Below are 27,433 nucleotides of genomic sequence, written 5' to 3' on the forward strand. Positions count from 1 at the left end.
CTTCTATACAGTAGGTATATATATTCAAAGCTCACACTGACGTGAGTGGCCCACTCCCGCCACTGGTGTGTTTACAACCAAGCCGCTTCCTGCGGCTGCAGCTGCTGGTTCGAGTGATGACAGTGACAAGTTGCCAGGCCTGCCGGTTTATTTAAGAAGAGCAGGAGGGAACAGCAGTCTGGGACATGCCTCCAAAGGAATAATCAAGAGAGTTAAAAAAAAAAATAGTGTTGGTTAGAAATTATTATGTCATTGCTCAGTAAAGGTTCGGATAAATCCAGTATATAATTATTTTTTTTTACGGCATTTCTTTCGCTGTGGCAGCAAGACAAACAGTTGTTCACTCGCTTCCTCCAAAACCATTTTCACACTGGCACATTGGGAATGCGGTGGACTGGAGTGTTGGCATTGACTCGATGCGGTTCGTGCGTTGTTTTCCTGCCGCGCCAAGCACCTACGCTGTGCGCTTTTTTTTTTTTTTGTTGTCCCGGCGTAAAGGAGCCAGAATAAGCAAGAGATAGACTTGGAATATTTACATATTTATAATACTGTTATGAAACTATTTATGACGCTAATGGGTTGCGGACGGTGCAGAGAACTTGGCGGGCCGCGGGCTCCACGTGGCGGCGTGCGGCTCAGTTGAACCCCGCCATGCTGCAGGGATAGGCGGGTCGCGGCGGTAGGGACCCGCCTGCGCCTGACGCCACCACGACCTAAGGGAATCCTTGTGCAGAGGGCAACACAACGGGGTTTGAGTTTATTGTTGTGCACCGCGCCACGGGCCATATTCGCAAAAAAATGGTGCTCTTTAAAGTAATTAATATTTTTGATACTTGTTAAATGAGTATTGTATTAGCTGTGCAACTAAACAATTTTTGCTGGTATAATGACTTTCACGCTTTAGTTTGACATGGTAATTATTTGTCACGAATTATTATTTGACTAACTAAACCACACACCGTATTCAAATTAGCCCACGATATCCTGAGCAGTTATTTTGAAGTGAATAATAATTTTAATTTATGTTTATTTAGAAAATGTAACACCCCCCCCCCCCCCCTTTTTATACCTCTCTTTCTCTTTGCCGTTTTACTCCTTACAGTATACTTACGAGTTGAATTGCCAGTGTTTTACTTCTATCATATGTCCTGTGTTGCACGCGCATATTTTGGATTCTAATTGTACGTTAGGTAATGTCTTGCGACTTTCGTGTTTTATTTCGTATGTTGCGTGTTGCGTTCTTATGCTCTTTACTTTATTTCGAATATTATATAACCAGTCTATGAGTGTTATATAGTCCCATCTTGAATACTGTTGCCGTTGATAACGATTTCTTTTGTTTCCTACAACCTAAAACATATATGTTAACTTAATGCATCCAGCATTGAATAGCTTAGAATGAATCTCATATTATGCCTATTAAGATAGTTACGAACATTTTTGACCTTCAAACAGTATACAATGATATGTAGATGCATAAAAAATACTTTACCGAGGTTTAAATAATATAAAGATGGTTGAAAATATATTCGAACCAATTTTGTATTAATCAAGTATTGATTTTTTAAAATTATTTTAACCACTGTTTTCACGGTAAAAGGGTGTTTAATCAAAACATATTTCAGACAAAGCTTTTAAATATTGTTTAGAATTATACATTACAATTTTATAGTATACCGACTATCCAGGTAAAGATATTCCATTACTAGATTTTACGTATCAGTTTGGAAGTGACTGGTGCAAAGTTATTGTGTCCATTAAAATGTGATATATATAAGATTCTTTCTAAGCTATTTAATGCTGCGTTCTAAACTATTCAATGCTAAATATATGGAGTTGAAGTATTCGTAATAATTTCACTGCATGGAAAATGAGTTGAGTTGACGATGGTTTTGGGGTCTGTGGACCATGAAACGAAAAACTCTATAAAATTTGAAGTAGCTTAGCGTCTGGGTTGTAGCCGCGTCCAAAGCGAATATATCACCGACGTTTCGGTCAACATTGCAGTCGCCATAATCAGGGCAGAGTTACAAATGGTGATATATTCGCCTTGGACGCGGCTACAACCCAGAAGCCAAGATATTACAGTCAATGGCCGCGAAATCCTGCGATGTTATTATATAATAATTTTCGGAAAGTCGCACCGTGGTGACGGCTACAGCAGGCAGTCTTTCTTCCAAATCTACTTGAAATTACAGCGTAGTGTAAACTTTATTACTATACCGAAGTGTTGTTTGGGCGGCAACCTTGAGTTTCTCAAGCACATCCCTCCTGTGCGGTTCAGAAGTTCGGGTCGCGCATGTGTCTGCTATCAGAGGAGCCGTCATTCCCGGGAGAAGCATCCTTGAACGTTTTCGTATCTCTGTGCCGGATTGCGTCAGGGTATTTACAATGGAGGAAATTCTTTGACGGGGATTTTGTGTAACTCGTGACGCGGGGTTCTTCGCGAATAACTTGGCAAGACGGTTCTAGGCCTTGCTTTTTTTTTTTTTTTTTTAGGTAGATTTCAAAGAATTACTACCTATTGTAGCCATTACCATGGTGCGACTTTCTGAAAAAATTTTATATAGTTTTTCGTTTCATGGTCCATAGACCCACAAAATCATCGTCGATTCGTGCATCAGTGTGGCCTTTGAGGGGTTTCTGGAACCATATTGTAGTATATGTGCACAGAAAAGAATGTTCTGTACGGAAGATACCTTTGAAAACCAGTTGCCAAGAAATAGTTTGCAATACAACATGAAATATATATTATGGCTATGATTATCTTTACATATATAAAATACTTTTTTTTAGAGATAATACTGAGTATTTCTTTACCAAAATTGGTGGATAATTTTATATTTTAATAGATGTTTCCTTCATGAATAACTTTTTTTAACCTTGGAAAAGATAATCTGATAAACTATTTCACTTTATGTTGTTGCATAATGCTGATTATGTGCGCAGTTAATACTGGAAAACTATTCGGGGATCGGTATACAAATAACTTTTAACTATTGAATATACTGGGACAACACAAAGCATAAAGGCTCCGAACCCAGTGCACTGCAAACACTATTTTGTAGTGCTGCGGTTGTTTTTATGTTAAAATACAAATATCTGTAAGTTTACATGAATATTTCTGTTCAAATAATGTGTGTGATTATGAAGAACGCAAACATATGACTTATAAAAGAGTTTATACTTGTTTATTCACAAGTTCGTGTAACCGTCCAAAGATTTCTGTTATCTTCAAGGCTAGTTTCCCACTGAATATTGCCGAAATTAATGGATGCTTCGAGTAAGGCTGCATTGGTAAATGACACGTCATTGTTGTTCGTAAACAGCAAAACTCACCATAATGCTTGCGTTGCAGCCTAACTCACGCGGGATTAATTTCCGTTGAGCTTTTCAGTTGGCAATTATATCATAGTGGCGTCTGTTTAGTAAGGATATTAATTAAATGCTGAGGTTGAAATGATAGTCCTAATTTTGGATTTTTTTTTTTAATTTTTTTTGAGAGTGAAAATATCAGTACAGATTCTTGAAACTTGCATTACACCTTTTTCTTGAAACTTGCATTACATATTTTTCTTCATTTATACGGAATAAAATATTACTTTTACATTTAAAGTCTCATAGTTTCCCTAAGCGCAGCAAGAAGACAACTCAACTCACCAGTTCATAGTCTTGAACTTAGAGGTGACACCCCGCTTGAACCAGAAGTGAGAGTCGCATTTATCATTCCCCTAACACAAGTCGCACCCCTGGCTAGGCAAGCCCTTTAACAAACTGTGATTTTTGGGTTTCGGATAATTTGAACCGAAACTGTCATTAGTTTTTGTGTTTTACAGTCGTGAAATTCTTTACGTAGTCTGAAATTTTATTAATTCCTCCAGCTGTGGAACACCTTCCATAGACCGGAACTGGTGTTGCCTGCCTGCAAGAAGACTCTTGAGAACTTCGGCCTGGACTACCTGGATCTCTACTTGATGCACTGGCCTATGGCGTTCAAGGTAACATTTCTCTTAGAAATAAACCACACCCAGTCGCTGCTGTGTAAAATAAACCTCAGAAATCATTCACATCAATTGGGCCCTCTTTAATACCTACAAGTTACAATTCTTTGATTTGTAAACGTTTTCACAGTAATAAAATAGTATTGCAAGTGTAAAAGTCAGCTGTGATTGCTTACAATTGGTGGGAACTTCGTGTCGAGAAACCAAATTTTATGTGGAACAAAAACATTAGCTTGAAGTACCCGAAAATGCATAGCAAACTGCCATTTCTTCAAACAATAAACGCGTAGATGTAGTGGTTTGTATTTTAGAGTATCAACTTTTTCGAGAAAATAAAATTCGGGAATGGTTTTTTGGTGGTAATGATTACGTTCAATTTTTTTTATATTTTTCAATTTCATAAAATGCTAAATTTTTATTAGTTTTTTGTAACATAAACATGAACGTTACGAGAGTAATGTTTGTATGGTAAGGTTAGAAACATTGAAAATATTGCGAAAAAAATCATACGAAAGGTTGTTTCTAAAAAAAAAAGTATGAAATGTTAGTTCAGCAACATTCGAACATTTCAAAATGTCGTTTTGCAACATAAAAATAAAAGACTCTTGGAAATCATCCTTTATCTGTAGCTTGTTGAATAGTTATTTCATTTAAGGAGTTTTTATAATATTTAAGCTTCACTATGGTGGAAATGAATGAATTAATAAAAAAAATTATTAATGTATTTTTCGTTTAAATATGATAAAATAGTAACTGAACGGAGATTACCTACGTTGTTTCGGATGTTCCAGTTGATGTCCTATATACTTAAAAAATATTTTTATTTGGAACCTCTCGTTATATTAAAAATATTATCACCAAGTCCATGTGAATCCTGTATAAAATTGCATGCTCTGCTAACCTCAATAATTTCAATATCATCTCCATAAGCGTCACTGAATATTTCATCCAGATTACTTCCACATGATTACACATTTATTGTAGGTACTAGTTAAATATTTTACTTTAGGGTTAAGACTCGTAGAATTATTTCACCAAATACAAGCCCGTGTAGAAAACAAGAAACTTTATTAAATACGTTTGTAATATTACTTGCAGTTAGAGTTGTGACTTGTAAATCTGCACTTGATTAAAAATATTTTCATGAACGAACGCCATTGCTGTTTTGTCTATATGTCATAGATAAACCACAAGAATTAACAAGAAGGATGAATACACGAAAACACAGAAAACCAGCCGAAATCAGTTAATGTCAAATGATAAACTCGCAGACAGCTCAGAGAGAATTCCGTGGAAGCTGTTAGTCGGAAAAAATATCACAGCACAGACAAACAGTGAGATGACAACAACTAAACCGTTTCATCAAGAACATAAAATATAGACAAACAACAATTTTGGACAACATAGCGTTAAACAAGAAAATCCAACGGTGATAAAAAAAAACAACAGATAATATGGACAACAGAACGACGAAGGCACAGCACAGACAGACTGATTGTATCTATGTCGTAAGCCACCCATATTATAAACCGTAAGAAAGAATAATGATATTGTAGACAGACTAATTAACCATTTTAACCAGTATCAGCGTTTATTACTGCAGTTTAGTAATAAGGTTAATCTTAAAAATTTTGTTATCTGCCAGTATATAAATATCACATTTCTGTTGTGCTAGATTCAAAATAATATTTATAATTCCTGCGTGGTTTAACATAGTTTGAAATGCTTAGATTATCTGCTTGTTGTTTGTCTGTTGCAACACCAGCCGTATTAATTCAATTTGTGTTAGTATTTGGTTCATTATGTGTTGTTACTGTCTTTGTGCCTCCTGTTTATTTCATTTATGTTATCTTTTTAACCCATAATGGTAGACGAGTTATATTGTATCTATGTTTTTAAGTGTCGGTTGTCTTTTGTGTTGTTTTGTTGGTAGTACATGCATGATTGTTATCCTTCCCTGCACGTGTTGCCTGCCTACAGGTGCCTGAAATAATTACTGTTTTTTTTTCTACATGTGTATGTATCTGTTGTTGTTTTCATGTGTACACATCCACAAAGTCATATGACCGTTTGGTTGCATGTTACAAATTATAAATAAAAAAAATTAAAGCAAATAAATTTTAAACCCATATACTAACAAAGATATTTCCAAATATATAAATTTAAAAAACCTCTGGATGATTTTCAGATGGTTAGTCTTGGGATATATTTAGATGATAATTTTTGACAGTAAGGTCATTGAAGCTGAAAACTTTTCCAGTCCCTTATTTACATGTTCGAGACGAGTCACACGACATGGACTATTTCTGTAGGAAGTTGAAGGGTCACACGATATGGACTATGTCTGCAGGAAGGAGACGATTCACACGACATGGACTATTCCTGTAGGAAGTTGAAGGGTCACACGATATGGACTATGTCTGCAGGAAGGAGACGATTCACACGACATGGACTATTCCTGTAGGAAGTTGAAGGGTCACATGACATGGACTATGCCTGCAGGAAGGAGACGATTCACACGACATGGACTATTCCTGTAGGAAGTTGAAGGGTCACACGATATGGACTATGCCTGCAGGAAGGAGACGATTCACACGACATGGACTATTCCTGTAGGAAGTTGAAGGGTCACACGATGTGGACTATGCCTGCAGGAAGGAGACGATTCACACGACATGGACTATTCCTGTAGGAAGTTGAAGGGTCACACGATATGGACTATGCCTGCAGGAAGGAGACGAGTCACACGACATGGACTATTCCTGTAGGAAGTTGAAGGGTCACATGACATGGACTATGCCTGCAGGAAGGAGACGATTCACACGACATGAAATATTCCTGTAGGAAGTTGAAGGGTCACACGATGTGGACTATGCCTGCAGGAAGGAGACGATTCACACGACATGGACTATTCCTGTAGGAAGTTGAAGGGTCACACGATATGGACTATGCCTGCAGGAAGGAGACGAGTCACACGACATGGACTATTCCTGTAGGAAGTTGAAGGGTCACACGATATGGACTATGCCTGCAGGAAGGAGACGATTCACACGACATGGACTATTCCTGTAGGAAGTTGAAGGGTCACACGATGTGGACTATGCCTGCAGGAAGGAGACGATTCACACGACATGGACTATTCCTGTAGGAAGTTGAAGGGTCACACGATATGGACTATGCCTGCAGGAAGGAGACGATTCACACGACATGGACTATTCCTGTAGGAAGTTGAAGGGTCACACGATATGGACTATGCCTGCAGGAAGGAGACGAGTCACACGACATGGACTATTCCTGTAGGAAGTTGAAGGGTCACACGATATGGACTATGCCTGCAGGAAGGAGACGATTCACACGACATGGACTATTCCTGTAGGAAGTTGAAGGGTCACACGATGTGGACTATGCCTGCAGGAAGGAGACGATTCACACGACATGGACTATTCCTGTAGGAAGTTGAAGGGTCACACGATATGGACTATGCCTGCAGGAAGGAGACGAGTCACACGACATGGACTATTCCTGTATGAAGTTGAAGGATCACATGGCATGGACTATTTCTGTAGGAAAGAGATGAGTCACATGACATGGACTATTCCTGTAGGAAGTTGAAGGGTCACATGGCATGGACTATGCCTGCAGGAAGGAGACGATTCACACGACATGGACTATTCCTGTAGGAAGTTGAAGGGTCACATAACATGTATTATGCCTGCAGAAAAGAGACGATTCACACAGCATGGACTATTCCTGTAGGAAGTTGAAGGGTCACATGACATGGACTATGCCTGCAGAAAAGAGACGATTCACACGACATGGACTATTCCTGTAGGAAGTTGAAGGGTCACATGGCATGGACTATGCCTGCAGGAAGGAGACAATTCACACGACATGGACTATTCCTGTAGGAAGTTGAAGGGTCACATGCCTTGGACTATGCCTGCAGGAAGGAGACGAGTCCTTCCCCACCGACGCGGAGGGCAACTTCATCACCGAGGACATCGACTACGTGGACACGTACCTGGCCATGGAGGAGTGTGTCCGCCAGAAGCTGACCAGGAGCATCGGCGTGTCCAACTTCAACTCGCAGCAGATTCTGCGGGTGCTGAAGGCATCCATCAAGCCCGTCATGAACCAGGTTCAGTCACGTCTTCGTTGTTGAAAATAACATTTGCGGACTTTCAAGCGTTAATAGGCCCCTCAAGTAAACCAAGGGTTTTCCGTTGTTCCAGTTGACTGGATCTTCTAGGAAACTACAACAGCTTTTGACTTCCGTAATCTGTGTTACATTAACTGAATGAAAATGAATGTGAAAGGAAAATTGGTGTTTTTTTTTCTCGTAGATCTATCCAGTTTATAAAGTTTTCGTTAATACTGAAATATAATTCATATGCGTTTATCTCATCACCCGTAAATGTACGAAGAAAGTAGGAAATTCTCTAAGATCCTGGATAATTTGTCAACCAATGATATTCGTAAATTTCAGGAAAACCTTTCTTACTCTGCTTTAGAGAACTTTAGGTGTGAAGTCTTAAAATCTAACGTGCTTTTTATTCACTGTATCGCTATAAAATTGTCACGAGCTCTTTTTTAAAATTCTTTTTATGAGGCATTTATAAAAATGTATTTATATATATATAAACTAGCTGCCCGACCCGGCTTCGCACGGTTGTATTTATGGGGGGGGGGGGGGGGGAAATGAGACCAAATCTCCTATTTACAGTTATAATAAATGAAATAAAATGAAAATTAATTAATTTTGACAAAAACTTAATACAATGCTTTGTAATGTACCGAAGAAAAAACGAATAGCACCGATGGTTTCCCGACTCTCAAGCACGCAACGTTGTCATGGAGACGAAGTACCCACTGTTTCCCGGGCTTAAACACCAATCAACATTGATAATCAGTTTATTATTAATTATAAATTATTAAGACTATTAATCGAAATAAAAACTACCATATCTCTCAAGTTGGAAACAATTACACATAAATGCCAATTTTCATCGAAATCGGTTGACTTGGTAAAGAGTTCACTGGACCTTTTTAGAAATCAGATGTAGTTAGTAATTGTCTTCTTAATTTGAATAATTGGTGGTCTGTATTTAATGAGTGATGAGGACTACACTAACAATGAAATAGCCGTTGCCATAGAGACGAATGAAGCATCAACAAAGCAACAGCCATGGTGATTTCCTACCAAAAACTGGAAATAAAAAAAAAATTTAGGGGTGGACTACCCCTAACATTTAGGGGGATGAAAAATAGATGTTGGCCGATTCTCATAGATACCGGATAAGCACAAAAAATTTCATCAAAATCGGTCAAGCCGTTTCGGAGGAGTATGGCAACGAAAACTGTGACACGAGAATTTTATATATAAGATACATCTCGTTTGATTGCTGATATTGATTAAGGAAAACGTGAGTTAGTTTTCTCCGTGTGCTCCTGAATATTCCTGCCAAAATTTTATGGCATTCTTCATGTGCTCCTTATTATTCCTGTCGAGACTTCTGCTGATGTTCTCCGAGTGCTTCTGGTTATTTCTGAGGAATCGATCTCAGCACGAATTTTTTTTTTTACTTAATGAGTCACGTAATTTTATTCAGAGTTACATTTAATTTGTGAATTTCTGGTACCAAATTATCACTAAAAAATATGTTTTATCAATTGAAATTTAAACAAAAAAAATCTATTACTCAGTCAATTAATATGTCTTCAGACATCTGAGAAGCAACATCATGCAAGACAAACTTCCTTCTCCTTGATGTCTAGCGAAGCCTTCCTTATCTTGCGACTGTTAGTGAGCATCCCGCATCCCACATATAATTCTTTTTTTTATTTACCTCAACACAACACTTGGCGACATCAGTTGGCAAGAATCGGGACTGCTTGCAACAAGTTCTTTTGCGTGGACTATGGGAGCTGATGGAGTCAAAGACAATTGGAGCCATGTAGTCTCGTAGCCTCGTAGACTCGTGGACATATAACCATGTAGAGTTGTAGCCTCGTGGACATGTAACCATGTATACTTGTAGCCTCGTAGACTTGTAGCCCCGTAGACTTGTAGCCTTGTAGCCTTGTAGACTTGTAGCCTCGTAGACTCGTATCCAGTTGAAGCCTTGTAGTCTCGTAGACTTGTAGCCAGCTAGCATCTAGGCCTGGTACCAGCGCGAGGGGGTCTGCCCCGCAGGTGGAGTGCCACCCGTACCTGAACCAGAAGAGGCTGATCGAGTTCTGCCGCGCGCGCGGCATCCAGGTGACCGGCTACAGCCCGCTGGGGGCGCCCAACACCGTGTGGGCCCCAGGGGCGCCCAAGCTGGTGGAGGACCCGCGGCTCGCCCAGCTGGCCGCGAGGCTGGGCCGCAGCGTGGCCCAGGTGGTGCTCAGGTACCTGGTGAGTCCCCGCACCGGCCCCCTTCCGCTCAGCAATTCCCGTTCCCCGAGCAGCCATTGCTGGCTGACCAACAGCCCGTCTACACTAGTCCGAACCTCTGCGTGGTCCGTGTCCTTATCCGAATGTGAGTGACGTCACATTGTCTCACCGAAAACTTCCCTGTCCACAATTGCGATGTCCGATGTCCGAATGTATTGATTTATAAAGTTGTCACCAGAGCGCAGTAAATGTGCCAAACCAAATGTTTTTTTGTATATTGTTTTGATGCTTTGTAGTTTGAGATTGAACTTATGAAAGTTGTGGGACTTCAATAGGTATTATATATTTATTCAGTAAGTCAAAGTGGCTCTTCTTGACTTGCAACACCTTCCATTTCCTTCAATAACAAAAACAAACACCACGTTTTCAAACGGGAACAGGAAATTCAAATTTCGTGAGTGTTCTGTTCTTTTCCTGTGTCCGAAGTACACAGGTTGGGACAAAAAGTTCAAATTGACGAATGTCTTCGGACCAGGTAGGTTCGGACCTTCGCCCACTTGACGCATGACGTCAGAGGGTCACGTGGACCAATCAGCGACGAGTGTCCTTCGGACACAGTTTAGGGCATTTCTATTGTAGACGGGCCTTTACAGGGATATCATCATCGCCAGCAGCGGACCCAAGGGACCGAGCACCCGAACTTGGTATCGAACCCCCCGTAGCCCGCGAGGAGTCCCAGGGCCGCTGAACGCGGTCCCCAACCTCCTGTTTTGTGCCTGCAAATAAAACGTTTTGACGGGGATCGTGAAATAACTGACTTTGAAAATTCGCTGTGAATCTTGGTTGACCGCAAAAGGCCTGAGTTTAATTAAATTTAATTTCGAGGGAAATGAATTTATTTTTTACGTTAAACTCGTGTGTTGTCCAGCCCTCCTTGGGGGGGGGGGGGAGGTTGATTTAATATTTAGCTGGGAGACGGCTCAGCTCTTCAGTGCAGCCGAGTTACTACTTCACTGCGGTGGTGGACCATGTTTGTTCGTGTTCTAGAACACGCTAAACACCGCGAGCAGTCTAGTGTCCGACTATTAATTTGCCGTTCATTTTTTTTTATCATGCATGCCAATCCTGCCCGTGCTTGAATCTCAAAATCCTGATGTATATATTTTAAATTAAATTAATATTTCGTAACTTATAAATTGCAGTGCAATCTCATCTGTTGCCATTTTTTTTTTTTTACGTTCCCGTGCATTATGGAAGCGGCAGACGCGATAGTTAAATGTTTCTGGAGATCCGTATCCTTTTCTCTGCCATTGTGGAACGGGCTTTACATACGTGGACATTTTGGGATCAATCGGGTGCACACAAACTAATACTACAAGAAATACTACAATGGGGTCATATCTATCAAGCTAAGTTAGTAAGTAAATATACTTCAGAAAAAAATAAGTATTTTAAATTCTTAAACTTTCCTTGTATTATTTGCAATTATTTATGTTCAGATAAGTTTTTGTTTTACAATTTTTTTTTTACAAGATAGTTAAATGAGGAACTTTAGCAAATATGTTGGGGGACCTAATTTAATGTATTATTTATTTTCTAAAAAAAAAATAAAGATCTTTTTATGTCATTCTAACAATTTCAGTTAGCTTTTTTTAATTCATGCCTTTTTTTATTTTACAAACAAATTTTTTGAAAGCACATGAAATATTCTTTTTTAGGTTAGGTTAGGTTAGGTTATTTGTTAGACGAAATCGTAGACTTAGCTGTAATAAAATTATGAAAATTTCTATACATTGTGTTTAAATGTTCGTGTAAAATCTAGATGCAATTGATACAGTAATATGTGAAGTATAAGTTAAAATTCCTTGTCGAAAATTATGTCCAAAGCCGGGGTTTAGTGCTCTTTCAACTCTTTTTTTTTTACTTTTATCGGAGCCGTTTAATTATATAGTTAAAAATGCCTCTCTGAAAATCGAATGATTCGATAGTCGACGTAGCTGCTCCGGTAGCGAATTCTAGGGGCGGGTACGGAAACTACGTGTGATTCGCGTCGAGAAATGTATTTGAAGAGACACTTTTCGTATATTTATCACGCTCAGCATTATTTTAAGAAATTCTACGTTGAAGTTCGTATTCCAGTTTTGTATTACCTATAATTTTATTTGCAACATGAGAACACATGAATTTTGCTCGTTACCGAGGTTTTAGATGTTTACACATCACTGGTGAAAACTGAAAGACTCTCTCACTTTTTTTTAATGTTGCTCACTCTGTCATATCCTGTACCACAAAATTACCGCTATAAAGGTTACCATTTGCAGATACTAACACGGAATATTTGTGCCGCGCTCTGTCGTCAGGTCCAGAACCGGGTGATTGCCATTCCCAAGTCGACCAACCCCACTCGCCTGAAGCAGAACATCAGCGTCTTCGACTTCCAGCTGAGCGAAGAAGACATGGAGTTCATCGACGGCATGAATTCCAACACCAGGACCTGCCCTTTCTTTCAGTGAGTTCACCGGTGACCAGATCCACACCGGGGTGATAAAGCGATATTTATATATTTGTCGTGAGGTACGTTTTATCCGTCATAAAAACACATTTACTTAGGGAATATACATTAAATTATATTTATTAATGTAACGCATCGGGACACGGGCTACAATATATATAGATAGCAATACCGCCCCTGTTTAAATTTTCAATTAGCATTTAATTTGAATTATTTTATTTGCTCATCTATAGCTTTGCTGATCGTAAGTGGAAGATTTTTTAAAATTCTGGATTTAGTTATAAATATCGTCGTATATTTATTGTTTTAATAAATGAAATGAAATGAAGCCTACGTCTATCTGGAATTATGTACCTTATTGATAGTGAAAAAAAGAAATGGTACGTCCAGTATCGTTCCAGTTTACTAATTGCGATCAAGTAAACCTTCACTCTCTCTTTATAATACTAATAAATTATAGAACTAAAAATAATAATAATTTACTTAATTTATATCTGCACTTCAATGTATATTAGATGTAGGTTTCAATTTTTTATTTTTATTTTTGGGAAAAAATAAAACGCTGCCGCAGTCCATCTGAAAAATAATGTAACTTTACGTCAGTGGAATATTTTTTTTTTTTGTAATTTATCCTGCAGTTTTCGACATAACTTCTTAAAAAACAAATAAACAAATTCATGCTTGAAACGCATTGACGATCGATTTTTTTCGATGCATTCTATCGTCACGCACTTTCGATCACGTTACTTTATTTGTATATTTATGTAAACTAGTTTAGTGGACGATTGTATGTGATAGAGAAAAAATAATGTTGAATTTCCCGTATTTCATTTCCATTGTCGTTGTACTACGTACCTGCTCAAGTTTTCCCATATAAGGATACTCTATTAGCATTGATTCCTAATAGTACATAGTTTACTTTTTTTGCACAACTTCTTATATGCAAGGCCTGTGCCATTAAGCTTTTTATTTTGAATTCAAACACGATTAAATTATGCATGTGTTGCACAATTAACTTTGTTTGATATCTTATAAAAACTAGACAGCCTGAACGCATTTACAGAATCAGTTACTAACTGCATTTCTTACATTGGGGATATTGGTTAAAAAAAAAAAATACTTGCCCATATATTTGAAAAAGTATCAATATGGAAAACGATTATGACAAATTATCAGGCTGTGATTTGAGTGGAAAGTTTTTTGAGTAAAAATGGCTGTAGACAAATAAAAGTAAAAAATTAATATACAATTATACAAGCAATTAAGATTGAGGATTATTATTAGAAAACACACTAACCACAGAAAGTTTTTAAAACTCTTGACGTTAGTTGATTTAAAAAATCTCTCTAATTTTAAAATACTTTCGAGTCAATTAAGCAGTTGTAAAAAGCACTAACAAAAACAAATTTAATCACCCTCACTCCTAAACACCAAGACATCACAATTAACGGTCACCATAAAAGCAAGGCTTTAGTTTATTAAATTAACTTTGTTTAAAGGGCTTGTTAATATTTCCTCCAGTCACGAAGGGAGGCTTTTATAAGTCGTCGCTAAATGATAATCAGTTTGACTAAAAACGCATTAAAAAATATGTTGCTAAAATTCATCTTTACTTTAATTCCTGACAATGTACGCATTCACAATATTGAATTTAAAAAAGTTATAAACTATCACTCATCGCCGATATTTTATAACTTACTTCTGGGATCTTTAGTATGTGAATGAGGTGCCGGTTAAATGTGGTCTACTGTGACGATACTAGACCACCCCGATTTCAAATATTTACACTCAAGCCATTTTACATGTTTTGCAAAATTTTTACTAATTAATATGCAGATATTTCACTGGTAGAAATATAGTGACATAAACTTTAGTCTATTGCATGTACCTATAGCTCTCACTAAACTTTCAGTGGAACTTCAGTTGATACATTTGTGAGATTTATCACCACAATTCTAGGCATGTAGTATTTATGGAAAAATTAGCACGAAGCATATAAGTTACATTAACAAGTCGCTTAAATTTATATGTCCCTTCCGAAACGCTATTTTGCACATATATCAAATAATTGTAGAATTTAAAAAAAAAACATTGAGTACCTGTCATCTCTAAGATTATCTGGGAAAGCAAATCTGTTGCTGGATGTAAGGTCTGTTACCTCTGAAAGGTTGGTAAGCCACGTCAATATCGTAATTAACTAAGTTTTTGCAAACTTTTGCTGGGTAATAAATTGTAATCATCCAATTATATGCTATAAAATAACATCCGAATGGCAAATTTAATATTTCAAAATAAATGTAATAGTTTTCCTCGCATATTTCAAACAATACTTCTACCGAGTTTATGCCCTGTGATTACCATAATAAAGTTGGCTGAAAATTTACAAATAAAAAAATTAAATCATTTTCTCCGAACGCCCAATGTAATGTAATGTAATTAAGTAATTTAATTTTAATTATTATTAATTTTAATTAATGTAATTAAGTAGATAAGAAATATCGGCATTCACTTGACATGGTGACGCCAACGATATCTTTCTTTATCGGGAGATGAGTTTAAAGTGTTTGTTGAGCAGTGATACTTACCTGTCGAAAATTTTTATCTTTTACAGGTGCAAGAACGACAAGAATTACCCGTTCGTAGGCGAGTTCTGAAGAACATCTAGTAACCATTGGAAGGAAAAAAACACATATTGTTCACATGCTGTACCTAAAAATGATTGTTAATTACAAAAATGTGTGATTAATTTACAAATAAAAACGAAAGGCACATCATGTGCATAATTCAGTGATATTTTTTTAACGGGTCGTGAGTTAATACATTCACGATATATATATATATATATATATATATATATATATATATATATATATATATTTTTTTTTCATTTTAGCTTTACCTTGCTACTATAGTGATTATAAGTGTCTAAATCATTTTTTTTGCTTAGACCTCCTCTCAATTATATTATATATTAGACTAAATATAATCAAGTTCAAAATCAGCGTGTTCCTCAAATCGGGGTAAAAAAAAATGCCGCGAACTGATGATTAGGGAAATGCAGGGGCGTATCCAGGGGGGGGGGATTAGGGGTTCTATCCCCCCACCCCCCTTAGTTCCATTTTTTTCTTATCTGAAAGCAGGTTAGCTAAAAGCCTGGGTGTCTTACTGCTATCACCGGCCACTGCACTGGAGGGGAAGAGTAAGCGAGCCCTACCGATTCTCCTTCCCTTCCCCTACCCCTTTCACGAGCAGAAGCTATAAGGTTGTGACGCCGTGGCGGGTCCCAAGTTTTCAAATATCTTACACCTACTGTATTTAACCAGCGTGGTAATTATAAGCTAATTGTTTCCAGGAATAGGCCAGTTCTGCCAAAACCCAACCATTTTTATTCCTTTTTTTTTTTGTATTGTCGAGTTTCGAGCATGATTTATGATTTTGAGTGGACGTGGACAAGGCACTTGGATTGATTAAAATATCTTTAATTAATTTCTTACTTCATCACTCAAACAAATTTTTTATTAAAAAATTAATAATATTTTTACCATTACAATATTTAAAGTTAAGTACCGAAAACTGCTCAAATAGCACTATTTTACACCTTAAAATCCAAATTTTTCCGGGTGAGGACCCCCGGGCCCCACGGCTTTAATAGGGGGGGGGGCGCATGCTTCTTAACCCCCCTCCCCCATACACAAATCCTGGCTACGCTACGGGGGAAATGAACACAATGTTTGTAGGAGACAGCTTTGATGTGTGATCAAGTAAATATTCACATTTTTTATAAATCGTGATATGCTTGGGTGTCAGTGCGGAACGTACGTGTGAGACGCTGGCCTGGCCCCTCAGCCCGGCAGCCGTCGACGGGGGAGTTGTTGCCGGGGGCCCCCGGAGAGTGAGGCCGGCGGCTGCCGGGTCGGCACACCCGGGGGACGGGTCGCCGGCGAACATCCCCGCCGCGTCTGAGGGGCTCTTTGTGCCGCGGGCCACGCCGCTGACGTGTGCGGCGATAGCGGCGCCTGACCCGGCCGGGGTCGAGCCGCCAACAGACAACCCTTCCTCCGCAGAACTGGTCCGGTCTGGCGTGGCTCCAGCTCAAGGAATACCACACACACACACACACACACACACACACACACACACACTTAGGTGCGCCGTGGCCCACGTTGGAATTAAAAACTTCACAGATAGATGTAGCTATGAGGTGTGTAGAGGCATAAAGTGTGTAGAGGTATACGGAGGGACATGACGTTGCTGTTACTACAAAAGGTCGTATGTCAAAAATTGGCATTTTTAAATTTTTGGCTGTTTGTGTATTTCGGAAGGCAACCTATGTTGCGGCATAAAGTCGTTTGTCAATAACTGTAAAGTAAGAAGCATAATTCTAAGAATACTACCAAAATTTCATAAAATAATATGATAACCCTGATGAACGAAACAGTTTTTTTTTGATCTCCTGGAAAGTGAGACATTTTGACATGCGACATTTTGCAGTAACAGCGACGATAAGCTGTGTAGAGGTATAAGGAGGGGCATAAGGTGTGTAGAGGTGTAAGGTGGGGCATAAGTTGTGTATCGGTTTTGAAGAGCTATTAAAGAAAGTAAACGGAGCAATTCACAGAAATGAGGTTTATTTTATTGGAATCAGTAACACATCCACATTTACTTTGTCAGGCTCCGAAGATCACATCTGTAAGATGGTGGCCATCTGCAGCGATGTCATTACTGAAGGCGATTTCGGAACTCTGCGACCGCTTTTCGGGCGAAATTTTACGCACCGTTTACTCTCGTGACGCGCTACAGCCCACAATGTCTGCCTGAGACAGGTGTTGCCTGCGCCCCGTGTCTGAGGAGACGTGGGGTGACTTCTTCCCGGGACACCGCGAGGAACAGGCCTCCACACTTCGTCCTCACGCCTCGGTGGAACTGCAGGTGCGAACTACGGAGGAAATCACCGCTCTACCCCTCGAAATCTGTATAATAAAGTGTGTGAGTATGCGGTAGAGCGATAATGCGAGCGCGTGGATATGCAAAGTGCGCTATAATACTATATACCATCGAGTGCCCCACTTTTCGTTACTCTCTGAGCGTTGAAATCCCATTATGCCCTGGAACCCTATTCTTGACGCTTTCGGAATATTTCCGTTACAGGAATGAATTCAATCCAACCGAAAACTGCTAAACTCTATTATAATTAGGTATCGGGTTTTGAATCGACAAACTAAACCAAAAGTTCAGAAAAAAAAAGGTTGTGTTAAAAATTAATTTTTGCAATTAATTAATAAAATTTTGGTAGAGACCTTGGGTACACCAGTAGAAATAAGGTGCCAAAAGTACCCATAGATCCCATGTGTGCTAAAAAAAAGTTATTCAAGGTCATAGGTAAAAATTTTGTTTTTGAATTTTTCTCAAAAACAGTAAGTTTTATCAAAAATAGATCCCAGAAAAAAATGTAGATTATAAAATCATCGACAAAAATGGTCCTAATACTTTTATCTTAAGTATCACCATTCCTAAGATATCGCCATTCTAAAAGTTGAAAGAGTTAAATTCTACACTATATGCACACATTTCCAAGCCACCTGTGAGGTAGTGTACTTGGTGCGTTTTTTTTAACGTGGTTTCCCCGATAGGCCTACTCCACGATCTGTTATGACGGAGTTTTATGGGAAAATACTGTATTTACTGCATGATGATTACTGATTTTGATATTGATATAGGTGATTGATTTAAATTGTAGTTCTGATTTCTGTTAATATTCTAATCTGATTCATATTCTTCAAATTAAACTTGAACAGTCATGTCATCTTTGATTTATTCTTCTTCTTCTTGCTGGATTTTCAGAAATTGAAGCTGAATCAGCTGTCTTCATCGATACCACATGAAACTTCGTCTATTGGATTAAATTGAACATTCGAGCAAGACTGGCCTTGGCAATTAGGGAACGCTGGTGATCACAACAACCCTATTCTACAGCCACATTTAGCACTACAACCTTTTTTTCAATTGCAAAAAATAATGTGCAGTTGGGAGTATAGTTTGAATCGGTTCCAAAGTGTTATCTGTTAATTTCCAACCCCAGTCTTAGGGGTTCAGTTGATTGCGTAGCCATGTCTGAACTTGATAGTATACTCGATACAAGTGTTGATGAGCAAAAGCCGATGTTGGAGGAAGACAAGATAGTTGTACTTATTTCTTGTTCCGTGTATGTTTTAAAAAAGTTAAATATCTATACTTGTCAATACAATTAAATATTTTTGAAGCTCCACAAACAGCAAGGAGAAAGTGAATTCCTTTTGTGATTATCGTTTGAAGGGGAAAGTCAATTTCTTCAAATACTTTAGTGCAATCAATTAAATCCCTTTTCTCAAATAATTTCAATACTGATGAAATATTCAACACTAAAAGTATTTCACTTTAGCCACTTGAAGAATCAGGTATATGACCGTTGCCACGTGGACAATATAGTAAGCAGATGTTGCTCAAGGCTAAGCGGGTGACTGGCTAAGGGACAGTTTCTATTGAGTGTGTATTCTCGGAATTGTATATTTTATATATAAGAGATACAAATAGGCATTTTTTCTTATATTAAGTGCCTAACTACGTAATTACGTGGCATTTGTGTGCATATCATGTAGAATCTAACTCCTCCAACTTTTAGAATGGCGATATCTTAGGAATGGTGATTCTTAGGAAAAAAGGTATTCGAATCATTTTTGTAGATAATTGTATAATCTACAATTTGTGTCTGGGATATAGTATTGATAAAACTTACAGTTTTTGAGAAAAATCCAAAAAACCTAAAACTTTGACCTTTAACCTTGAATAACATTTTTAGCACTCATAGGATCTATGGGGACCTTTGGCACTTTATTTCTACTGGTGTACCCAAGGTCTCTACCAAAATTCAGCTCTGTCGGAATTTTTGTTATTTGATCACTATTTTTATGTATATTTTGACCGGACTATACGCTATGTACATTATTCGTAATAAAGTAGACCTGTTCCAGGATTTAAATGCACTCCAAATGACTCTAGTTATGTGAATTTCATTCAATTACAATTTATTGTGGAAATAAAGATAATCCGAGCCAACGATGCCCATCAAGGAAAAGAAAGAGGCAAGCGAATCAGGTTGTGCCGACTAACGAGAGCAAGATGTTTCTCGCTGAGAAATCAGCCAATGGAAAAGCAAACTTTGGCAGAGAACACATAATGCTTTGAATTTTAGATTAGCGCCGGACGAATTACCGGTATTTCCGAGTCTCTGATCGTCACCATCACCACCCAGTGGCGGCCCCAGAATTTGCGGGGGCCCTGGGCCATTTACGATTGTGGGGCTCTGATATTCTGGAGAGGGGCTTTACCATTCCCCCAGAGAAAAGTAGGTAATTAAAAAAAAACACTATTTTTAACAACGTATTTGAATCAACCAAGGCCAGCTACATTATTTGTAAGTTTGGAATTACAAAATTAAATAAAAAACATTTACGATCAGTTTAATATTACTAAGTTCTAAAAAAAAATACGTTTACGTTGTGTAACGAATAGTATTCTACAGTTCAGTTTCATATTGCTAGTGCGTTAGTAGCAGAAGGGCCGGCGAAGTGTGATTAGGTGATTACCCAGCCCTGGAGCCACCCTTTTCATCACCACCATCGCCATAACCATCGCCATTATCACCATAACTTATAAACAGTATGTTTCAAAATCTGTATAACATGTGTTAGGGGTGATGGGACACAACTAGACAAGCAAAAGTCTCCACAACATGCATGCTCGGAAAACAACCGGTAAAGCCCAAGAGAGAGCTTTGCACTAATTGTCGTCGTTAGTGCTGCAACGAGGTGGATACACTCACCAATCAAGAGACGGACGAAATGCATAGCATGAACGGTGCTCGTGGATGGCAAAGCGAGGGAAGCACAAAAACTGCACCGAGAAAGTTTTATGCAACAAGACTGAGTCACTGTTGGCGGACGCAATTTCGAGCATTTTTTGTGATTTGCGCAGTTTGAAGTTGTTGAATAAAACACTTTCCTCAAATGCTTTGAGTGTTCTGTCATTCCGTCTTTTTATGTCTTTGTCTCTCATCAATTCGTAACACAGCACGTACTGCCGTCCTGCGCTTCGTCGATTATTTTCCGAGCATCTCGTACATTGATCGTATGGTGATTTGTGATCGTCTAGTCGTGTCCCGTCACCACCTTACGTGTGTACCATGAATTTTGAGACGCCTGTTTATGTTTATTTCAAGCACTATGCGTTACTAAAGTGAAACTTCTTTAGAGCTGGTTGGATTAAGTCTAGGCTGTGATGTCATCAGAGGGCCTATTCTTGATACTGTCGGAATAATTCCTTTCAAAAAGTGATCCGATGGTTTCATTAAGTTAGAGAATGTCGGAATGTTCAAATGCCTATTCTTGAAACTGCTATAGGGAAGTATCGGAATCAACATTGTCGCGTTAGTGAAAAGTCTCTTTGGAAAAGAGGCATCAATGATATTAGTGTTGACATCACTGGTGGAATGCAAATCACAATCAGGAAAGTAGCAGTTACCACGGAAGTGTGTATAATTTTTTTCTCTTTCTCTCTTCATCTCTATTATCTTGTTGGTAGGAGGTCACAATTTTTGTGTGTATAAGCCCATATGCCACGATGGAAGGTTCCGTATAGACTCCGCGTGAGTGTTCGTGGACGCTTCTAAGTAATTACCTCTGCCACGTTACTTCACCCACAGTATCTGCAATGCAAATGACAACTTCATTCTTGTAGAAACATATATATTTCCTAAAAATTTTAAATTCAATGTGTTTCAGTATTTAAAAACATTTGCATCACTTAAAAGACGACTTTTTGAAGTTATACTTCTAATGCGACTTCCAACAAGGTTGCGTTAAACGTTCAACGCTACCATGGAGAATAACGCTACCATGGAGAATTATTTGCATGCAATTAAAAACTATTTTTTAATGATGCCAAAGAAGTATAACTTCTCACGCGCGTACCTAAGTACACGCACCCATTTTTTTAGTTCTGCTTATTTAGCTCAAAAACATATCATGTTTTTGTGTACTAGAGGTTAAAATAATTTTTGCAGTTTTTTTTTAATTAAAAAAATTATCTATGAATGTTTAGACTACTTGAAAAAAAAAAAAACAATTCCTCTGGCTTCTGTGCATGAGTATGTCGGGCTATGATGGGGACGGAAGATATTATTATTATAGCCCACTATGTATTACAGTAATCCTTATAAAATGATCCATAGGAAGCTAATTTTCTATGGTTTTCCTAGTCTTCTGTCTTAATCCTCATCCCGGCTTCGTGCCTGTCCAAGAGGTCGCGAGCCTCGCGTCTTCTTTAGGCCCCTGTGCGCGTCTGAGCGGCGCTAAACTCTGCGCCTCACGCTTTCTCGGGCTCGCGGCCTCGAGAGAGTCTCGTGCGAGGCCAAACAGTTCGCGCACCGACCCCGCGGTTTAATTTAAGAAAAAAATCCCCGCCGCCTCGCTTCCAAGTGGCGCGCTGCCCGTTTCGCACCCCTGCGGCATTTCTCGCGTTAAATCACTCCCTGCGCACGACCAGACAACGTGCGGGAGAGAGGGAAAAAAAACCTCCCCTCACGCAGCCATTAGCATTACATAAACAGTATTTTTATACTCCTCTGGCTGTGAGGTAGACACTGGGGCCACATTTAGCGAGCGCCGCGCTGGTAGAAGGCCGAAGGAGTTGTCGGACGTGCCATCATTATGGCGTCTGTACCATTATTGAGCCTTGTGCTTCACGCGCCAAATTGGATCAGTTATCAGGTGCTTTTATTTTAAACCGTAATGTAAATAAACACTGAAAAAATACGTTTGTTATTCATAATATAACAAGTTTCTAAGACGTCCTGAGGCTATTTGTATGAAAAAGTGGCCTATATTTTAAATATCTATAATTTTAGATTACGCTAATACGCGTTGGCGTAATAAAAAATTAACTTTAATTTTACATGCAAATCATTAACATAAATAAAATAATAAAAGGACTGGAGTGATATTATAATTGTGGTTGGTTAAGTATAAATTCGATCAAATAATTTTTTTTTTAAATAAATAGGTACATAGTATAAACATGTGCATAAAATTAATTATTAAATTTGGAAAAATAATCGAATGAATTTTAATTAACAATGAAAATAAATCACTATGCTGATAATTTATTTTAAAGTGTTAATTTTAATTCTTTATTAAATAATGCAACTAAATTATCCATACGGGAACATAACCTGCCTTATATAAAAACACTTAAAATAACCTGAAAAAGTTAATAAACACAATTTATATCACTAATATTTACAATAAATAAATGTTTTAAAATTTACAGACCAGTATTGAATATCAATCACCAAATTATATTATTTAAAAGCTCATAAATCAATTATATTTTTATGTAGCTTTTTTTGTATGTAGTTTATTTTTTATCCTGTGAACATTTTGTTGTATAGAGCGCGCGCATCGTAAAAATCCACTCTCGTCATTTTTTAATAACGCGCCTAAAGAACAACTTCAAAAAATAATTGTTCTGCGATATTTGAACGTTATAGACATCATATATTTTTAAATACCTAATAAATTTCTTTACAAATGATTCTAATATCATTATTTATTTATTTATCTTTATAACCTCTTTTATCACCCATGTGTCCTGCGCTATTATAGTGTATCGATGAGAAAGAAACGCCTAGTCATTACCGTTCTCTCTGTGCAGGATTCCGATTGGCCGATAACCGTCAAACACTTAACATATTTTATATCCTGTCATATACAAAATATTCGATGAAATCTCAAGCCATCCACCTAACAAAAACAAACATTGCCGAGATAGTTTGACGTTCGCGGTCCAATCATAGCCCTCCAACATTATTCGACCAACTTTATTGAAAGTTGCTGGAAGCGAAAGTTTGAAGGTGTGACAGGGTCATTAGCAAGTACCGAAAGTGCTCGGATTAAAGTGGGATGTGCAACATGGCAAGTTGAGATCTGTCAGGAATGTTCCATTTTTTTCGAGGTGGCGCACCATTATTTTGTGGTGTGCGCACCATTATTCTGTGGTGTGCGTTTCATTATTTAGTGGTGGCGTTTCATTATTTAGTGGTGGCGTACCATTATTTAGTGGTGGTGTACCATTATTTAGTGGTGTCGTACCATTATTTTGTGGTGGCGTACCATTATTTTGTGGTGGAGTACCATTGTTTTGTGGTGACGCGCCATAGCTTTGTAACGACGTGCCACAATATTGTGACAGCGTACCATTACTTTGTGGCAGTGTACCATTATTTCGTGGCGGCGTACCATTATTTTGAGGCACCGGCCGACGGGCACAGCGTCCCTGGAGCCGACGCGGAGGTCATAAATAAGAGGTGGCCGCGGCGCCCGGGGACCATTCGTCGCGAGGACGCTGACCGGACAACAGCCTCTTCTCTCCTCTACTCTGACCCCTCGGTACCGCCCCGCGCTCAGCCATGGCACCGCCCGTCGTACCCACGGTGAAGCTCAGCAACGGGTACGAGGTACCCGTCATTGGGCTCGGCACTTGGAAGGTGAGTCCACCAGTCCACGTCCAGATGCGGCAGGACCCTGCTGTTACGTTCTCCCTAGGGGGGGGGGGGGGGAGAGATAAACACCATCGCTACAAACAGGAACTACCTATTCCGGAAATATATTTTATTAATTATATATGTATTTTTTGATCATACTTTATATATTAATGAAATAGATTAGAAATCCTCCTATATATATAACGATTAATGAAATAGATTAGAAATTCTCCTTTATATATATATATATTACGGACAAAACACTAATATTTTCAAAGGCCACATTTAAAATGTCATTAAGTAGGCAGTAGCATTGACTTTAAGTAAGCAAAAACTAAATTTTGAGGATTTATATATATATATATATATATATATATATATATATATATATATATATATATATATATACGGACAGAACGCGAATATTTTCAAATGCCACTAAAATTAAATTAAATTTTTGAGATAAATTAAAAATATGTCATTAAGTAGGCAGTAGCATTGCCTTTAAGTAAGTGGAAAATAAATTTTGAGGATTTCTAATCTATTTCATTAATATATAAAGTATGATAAAAAAATACTATTAATAATTTTATTACGAACAAACTAACGGGCTTTCATCAAAGTCTTACTGATCTCCTTCAAAATAATCTCATTTGCTAGCTATGCGCACCTATCCCCATGTTGACTCCATGACTGGAAGCATTTCTGGACGTGGACAGACAGGAACCTCTAGTTCGGCCAAGAACTCGCGGACCAGCGTTGTCGTGATGGAGGAGGAAGTCAAGTCTGGTCTTTGTTTACTTACAAAAGGTAGCTGACCACTTTAATGTTGCAAAACTTTAACGTCTTCCAAAACTGACAAATGACGTTAAGACGAAGGGACGTACGAGGTTTTAATGATTTCCGAAAGCACCTGATATCAACTCGGTGCTCTTAGGAAGGGGGGAGGATTGGACCTGAAAAACGCCATATTGGTTTCAATAATTTTTATGCCGTTACATATTTATTTAACGTATAGTATTGAAAACTTGTCTTCGTTGAGTCAGAGTTTACACATTTACAATTTTTTAAAGACCGTATTATAGTGCCTATTGATAGTATTATTACAGTTGTAGTGATTGTACCAAAATTTATTTGAATACCTAACGCCAATGACTTCAAATGGTAAACAATTTCTAGCAGACAGTCACTATGACTTCAGGCATTTCATTAAATTATAATTACGCTCTAAAGAAGCCAAATTTTGCCAACACAAAATTTAGTAGGGTGAGTGTTGACAAAATATTTTGTGCGGGCACAAAAATGTTTTTATTTACTATCAAGTTTAATATATAATATTACTATTACTGAACTCATTTCATGTTAATGAAAGAGAATTACAGTTTTATGTCATTTACTATCCAATTTTTTTTCTTCTACCGGTGCTGTCCACCTGAAATATAAATTCAAATGATTCTGTCCTCGGTTTTAATTGTATTTGGAATCGTATGTAGGTCTAAACGTCACGCAGTTATGCATATAAACTTAAGTTGAATTATACCTCGATATCATGCATTTTTTTCAAATATTGACAACATTTGTCAGTAAAGCTGCATGATTTAATCATACTGCTCCGCAAACCATATTAGGGTAACTTCATACACTTGAAGTAAATACTCATGGGCTAGTGTATGTCTGCGACGTCTGCAGTAGTCCACGTTAAATGGCTGAGCCATGTTTATTAAAACCAGAAGACGCTAAATTATTTTTAACTAACTGTAACCGAAGCTCCAATCACGTGAACAGAGTAATTCACTCATGTCATGTAGATATAACAGAAAGACAGTTGTTTATTAACACGTACACGCGTTTTAAGGCTTTACGAAAATCAATATTTGGTACACCTAACATTTTTTTTAAAAAATATTTCGAAGTATTAAAGTATAAATAAAAACTAAAATGACCCTGGAGTTACTATCACAAAATTCCTGTGAATTTCAAGTCAATAGCACTAGCAGTTGTTGAGTTAAATCATTGAGTATAAACAAATAGAACGACTAACTTGTTTTTAACTTTATGTTTGGTTTTAGTATCTAGATTAAAAGCATAAACATATTTAATGTGTAATGAATGAAAATTACTTACAGGCGTTTTTTATTTATTTATTTGTGATATTTCAAAAAAATAATTGCAGGAGAAAAAACTTCCATATCCGAGATGACAAGGTGTGGTCCTATTTCAAGCTAATTGGACCCCCAAGATTATTTGTTTATTTATTTATTTTATGTGGCGAAGTTAATGTGTGCCACCTCGTCTACCAATTAACCACAACTAACAAAATACAATACAAACTGAATAAACAGACAAATTACTAGCAAGTAAAAGATAACTAAAACAAAAATCGAAACATGTATAATACTTAGATAACGGAAAAATTCGTGGATTTATTTCGCGTCTGACTAAAATCCAAATGCATTTACCTTTGAGCTGCTTTCGTTATTGACTAACTGTTTACCTGGAGGGCTCTGGGCCAATGAAAATCCCTGAACTAAAGAAGTATCCAATTACAGACAACCCAGTTGAGACTATTCACAAGTCAGCAACCAAAGAACTGGCGTTACTTTCCCAAATACACACAGGACTGTGTAATCTACCCTGAATGTCATTGAATCCGCGAATATCTACAGTCCCTAATAATACTAGAACGATTTGATGCATAAGGAAAACAAAACTGAATTCAAGAGAACAAATTATATAAGAACAACAAACACAGGACACATATACAGTATACAAGAAATAATAAGTAGATTAACACATGGAAACTACACTAAATACTAAAAACTGCCTATCACGAACATTGTAGGCCTAAATAAACAATAAACCCCTACACATACACAAATTTGTATAAAAATTAGGATGGCATCCACTATTTCTAGTCACAATCTTTTTTTTTTTTAATATATGGTAATAGACGTTTTGAAAGCTGAAAG

At 37.8% G+C, this 27,433-nt stretch overlaps 2 protein-coding genes across 4 annotated transcripts in view; both read left to right on the forward strand.

Annotated features, from left to right (window-relative positions):
* Positions 1-15,672, forward strand: part of LOC134535874 (aldo-keto reductase family 1 member B1-like) — a 32,300-nt gene extending 16,628 nt beyond the window's left edge. For all 3 annotated transcript variants that reach the window (XM_063375215.1, XM_063375216.1, XM_063375217.1), the window contains 5 exons: positions 3,882-3,998; positions 7,948-8,139; positions 10,195-10,398; positions 12,738-12,886; positions 15,501-15,672. In XM_063375215.1, the coding sequence (XP_063231285.1) occupies positions 3,882-3,998; positions 7,948-8,139; positions 10,195-10,398; positions 12,738-12,886; positions 15,501-15,543 (705 nt within the window). In that variant the 3' untranslated portion in view covers positions 15,544-15,672. The remainder of the gene's footprint in view (positions 1-3,881; positions 3,999-7,947; positions 8,140-10,194; positions 10,399-12,737; positions 12,887-15,500) is intronic.
* An 8,592-nt stretch (positions 15,673-24,264) lies between these two features.
* Positions 24,265-27,433, forward strand: part of LOC134535875 (aldo-keto reductase family 1 member B1-like) — a 40,415-nt gene continuing 37,246 nt past the window's right edge. Inside the window, exon 1 of the mRNA XM_063375219.1 lies at positions 24,265-24,467. Coding sequence (XP_063231289.1) covers positions 24,390-24,467 — 78 coding nt within the window. The 5' untranslated portion in view covers positions 24,265-24,389. The remainder of the gene's footprint in view (positions 24,468-27,433) is intronic.

Source organism: Bacillus rossius, chromosome 10, assembly GCF_032445375.1.
Source record: "Bacillus rossius redtenbacheri isolate Brsri chromosome 10, Brsri_v3, whole genome shotgun sequence".
NCBI classification, from domain to species: Eukaryota; Metazoa; Arthropoda; class Insecta; order Phasmatodea; family Bacillidae; genus Bacillus; species Bacillus rossius.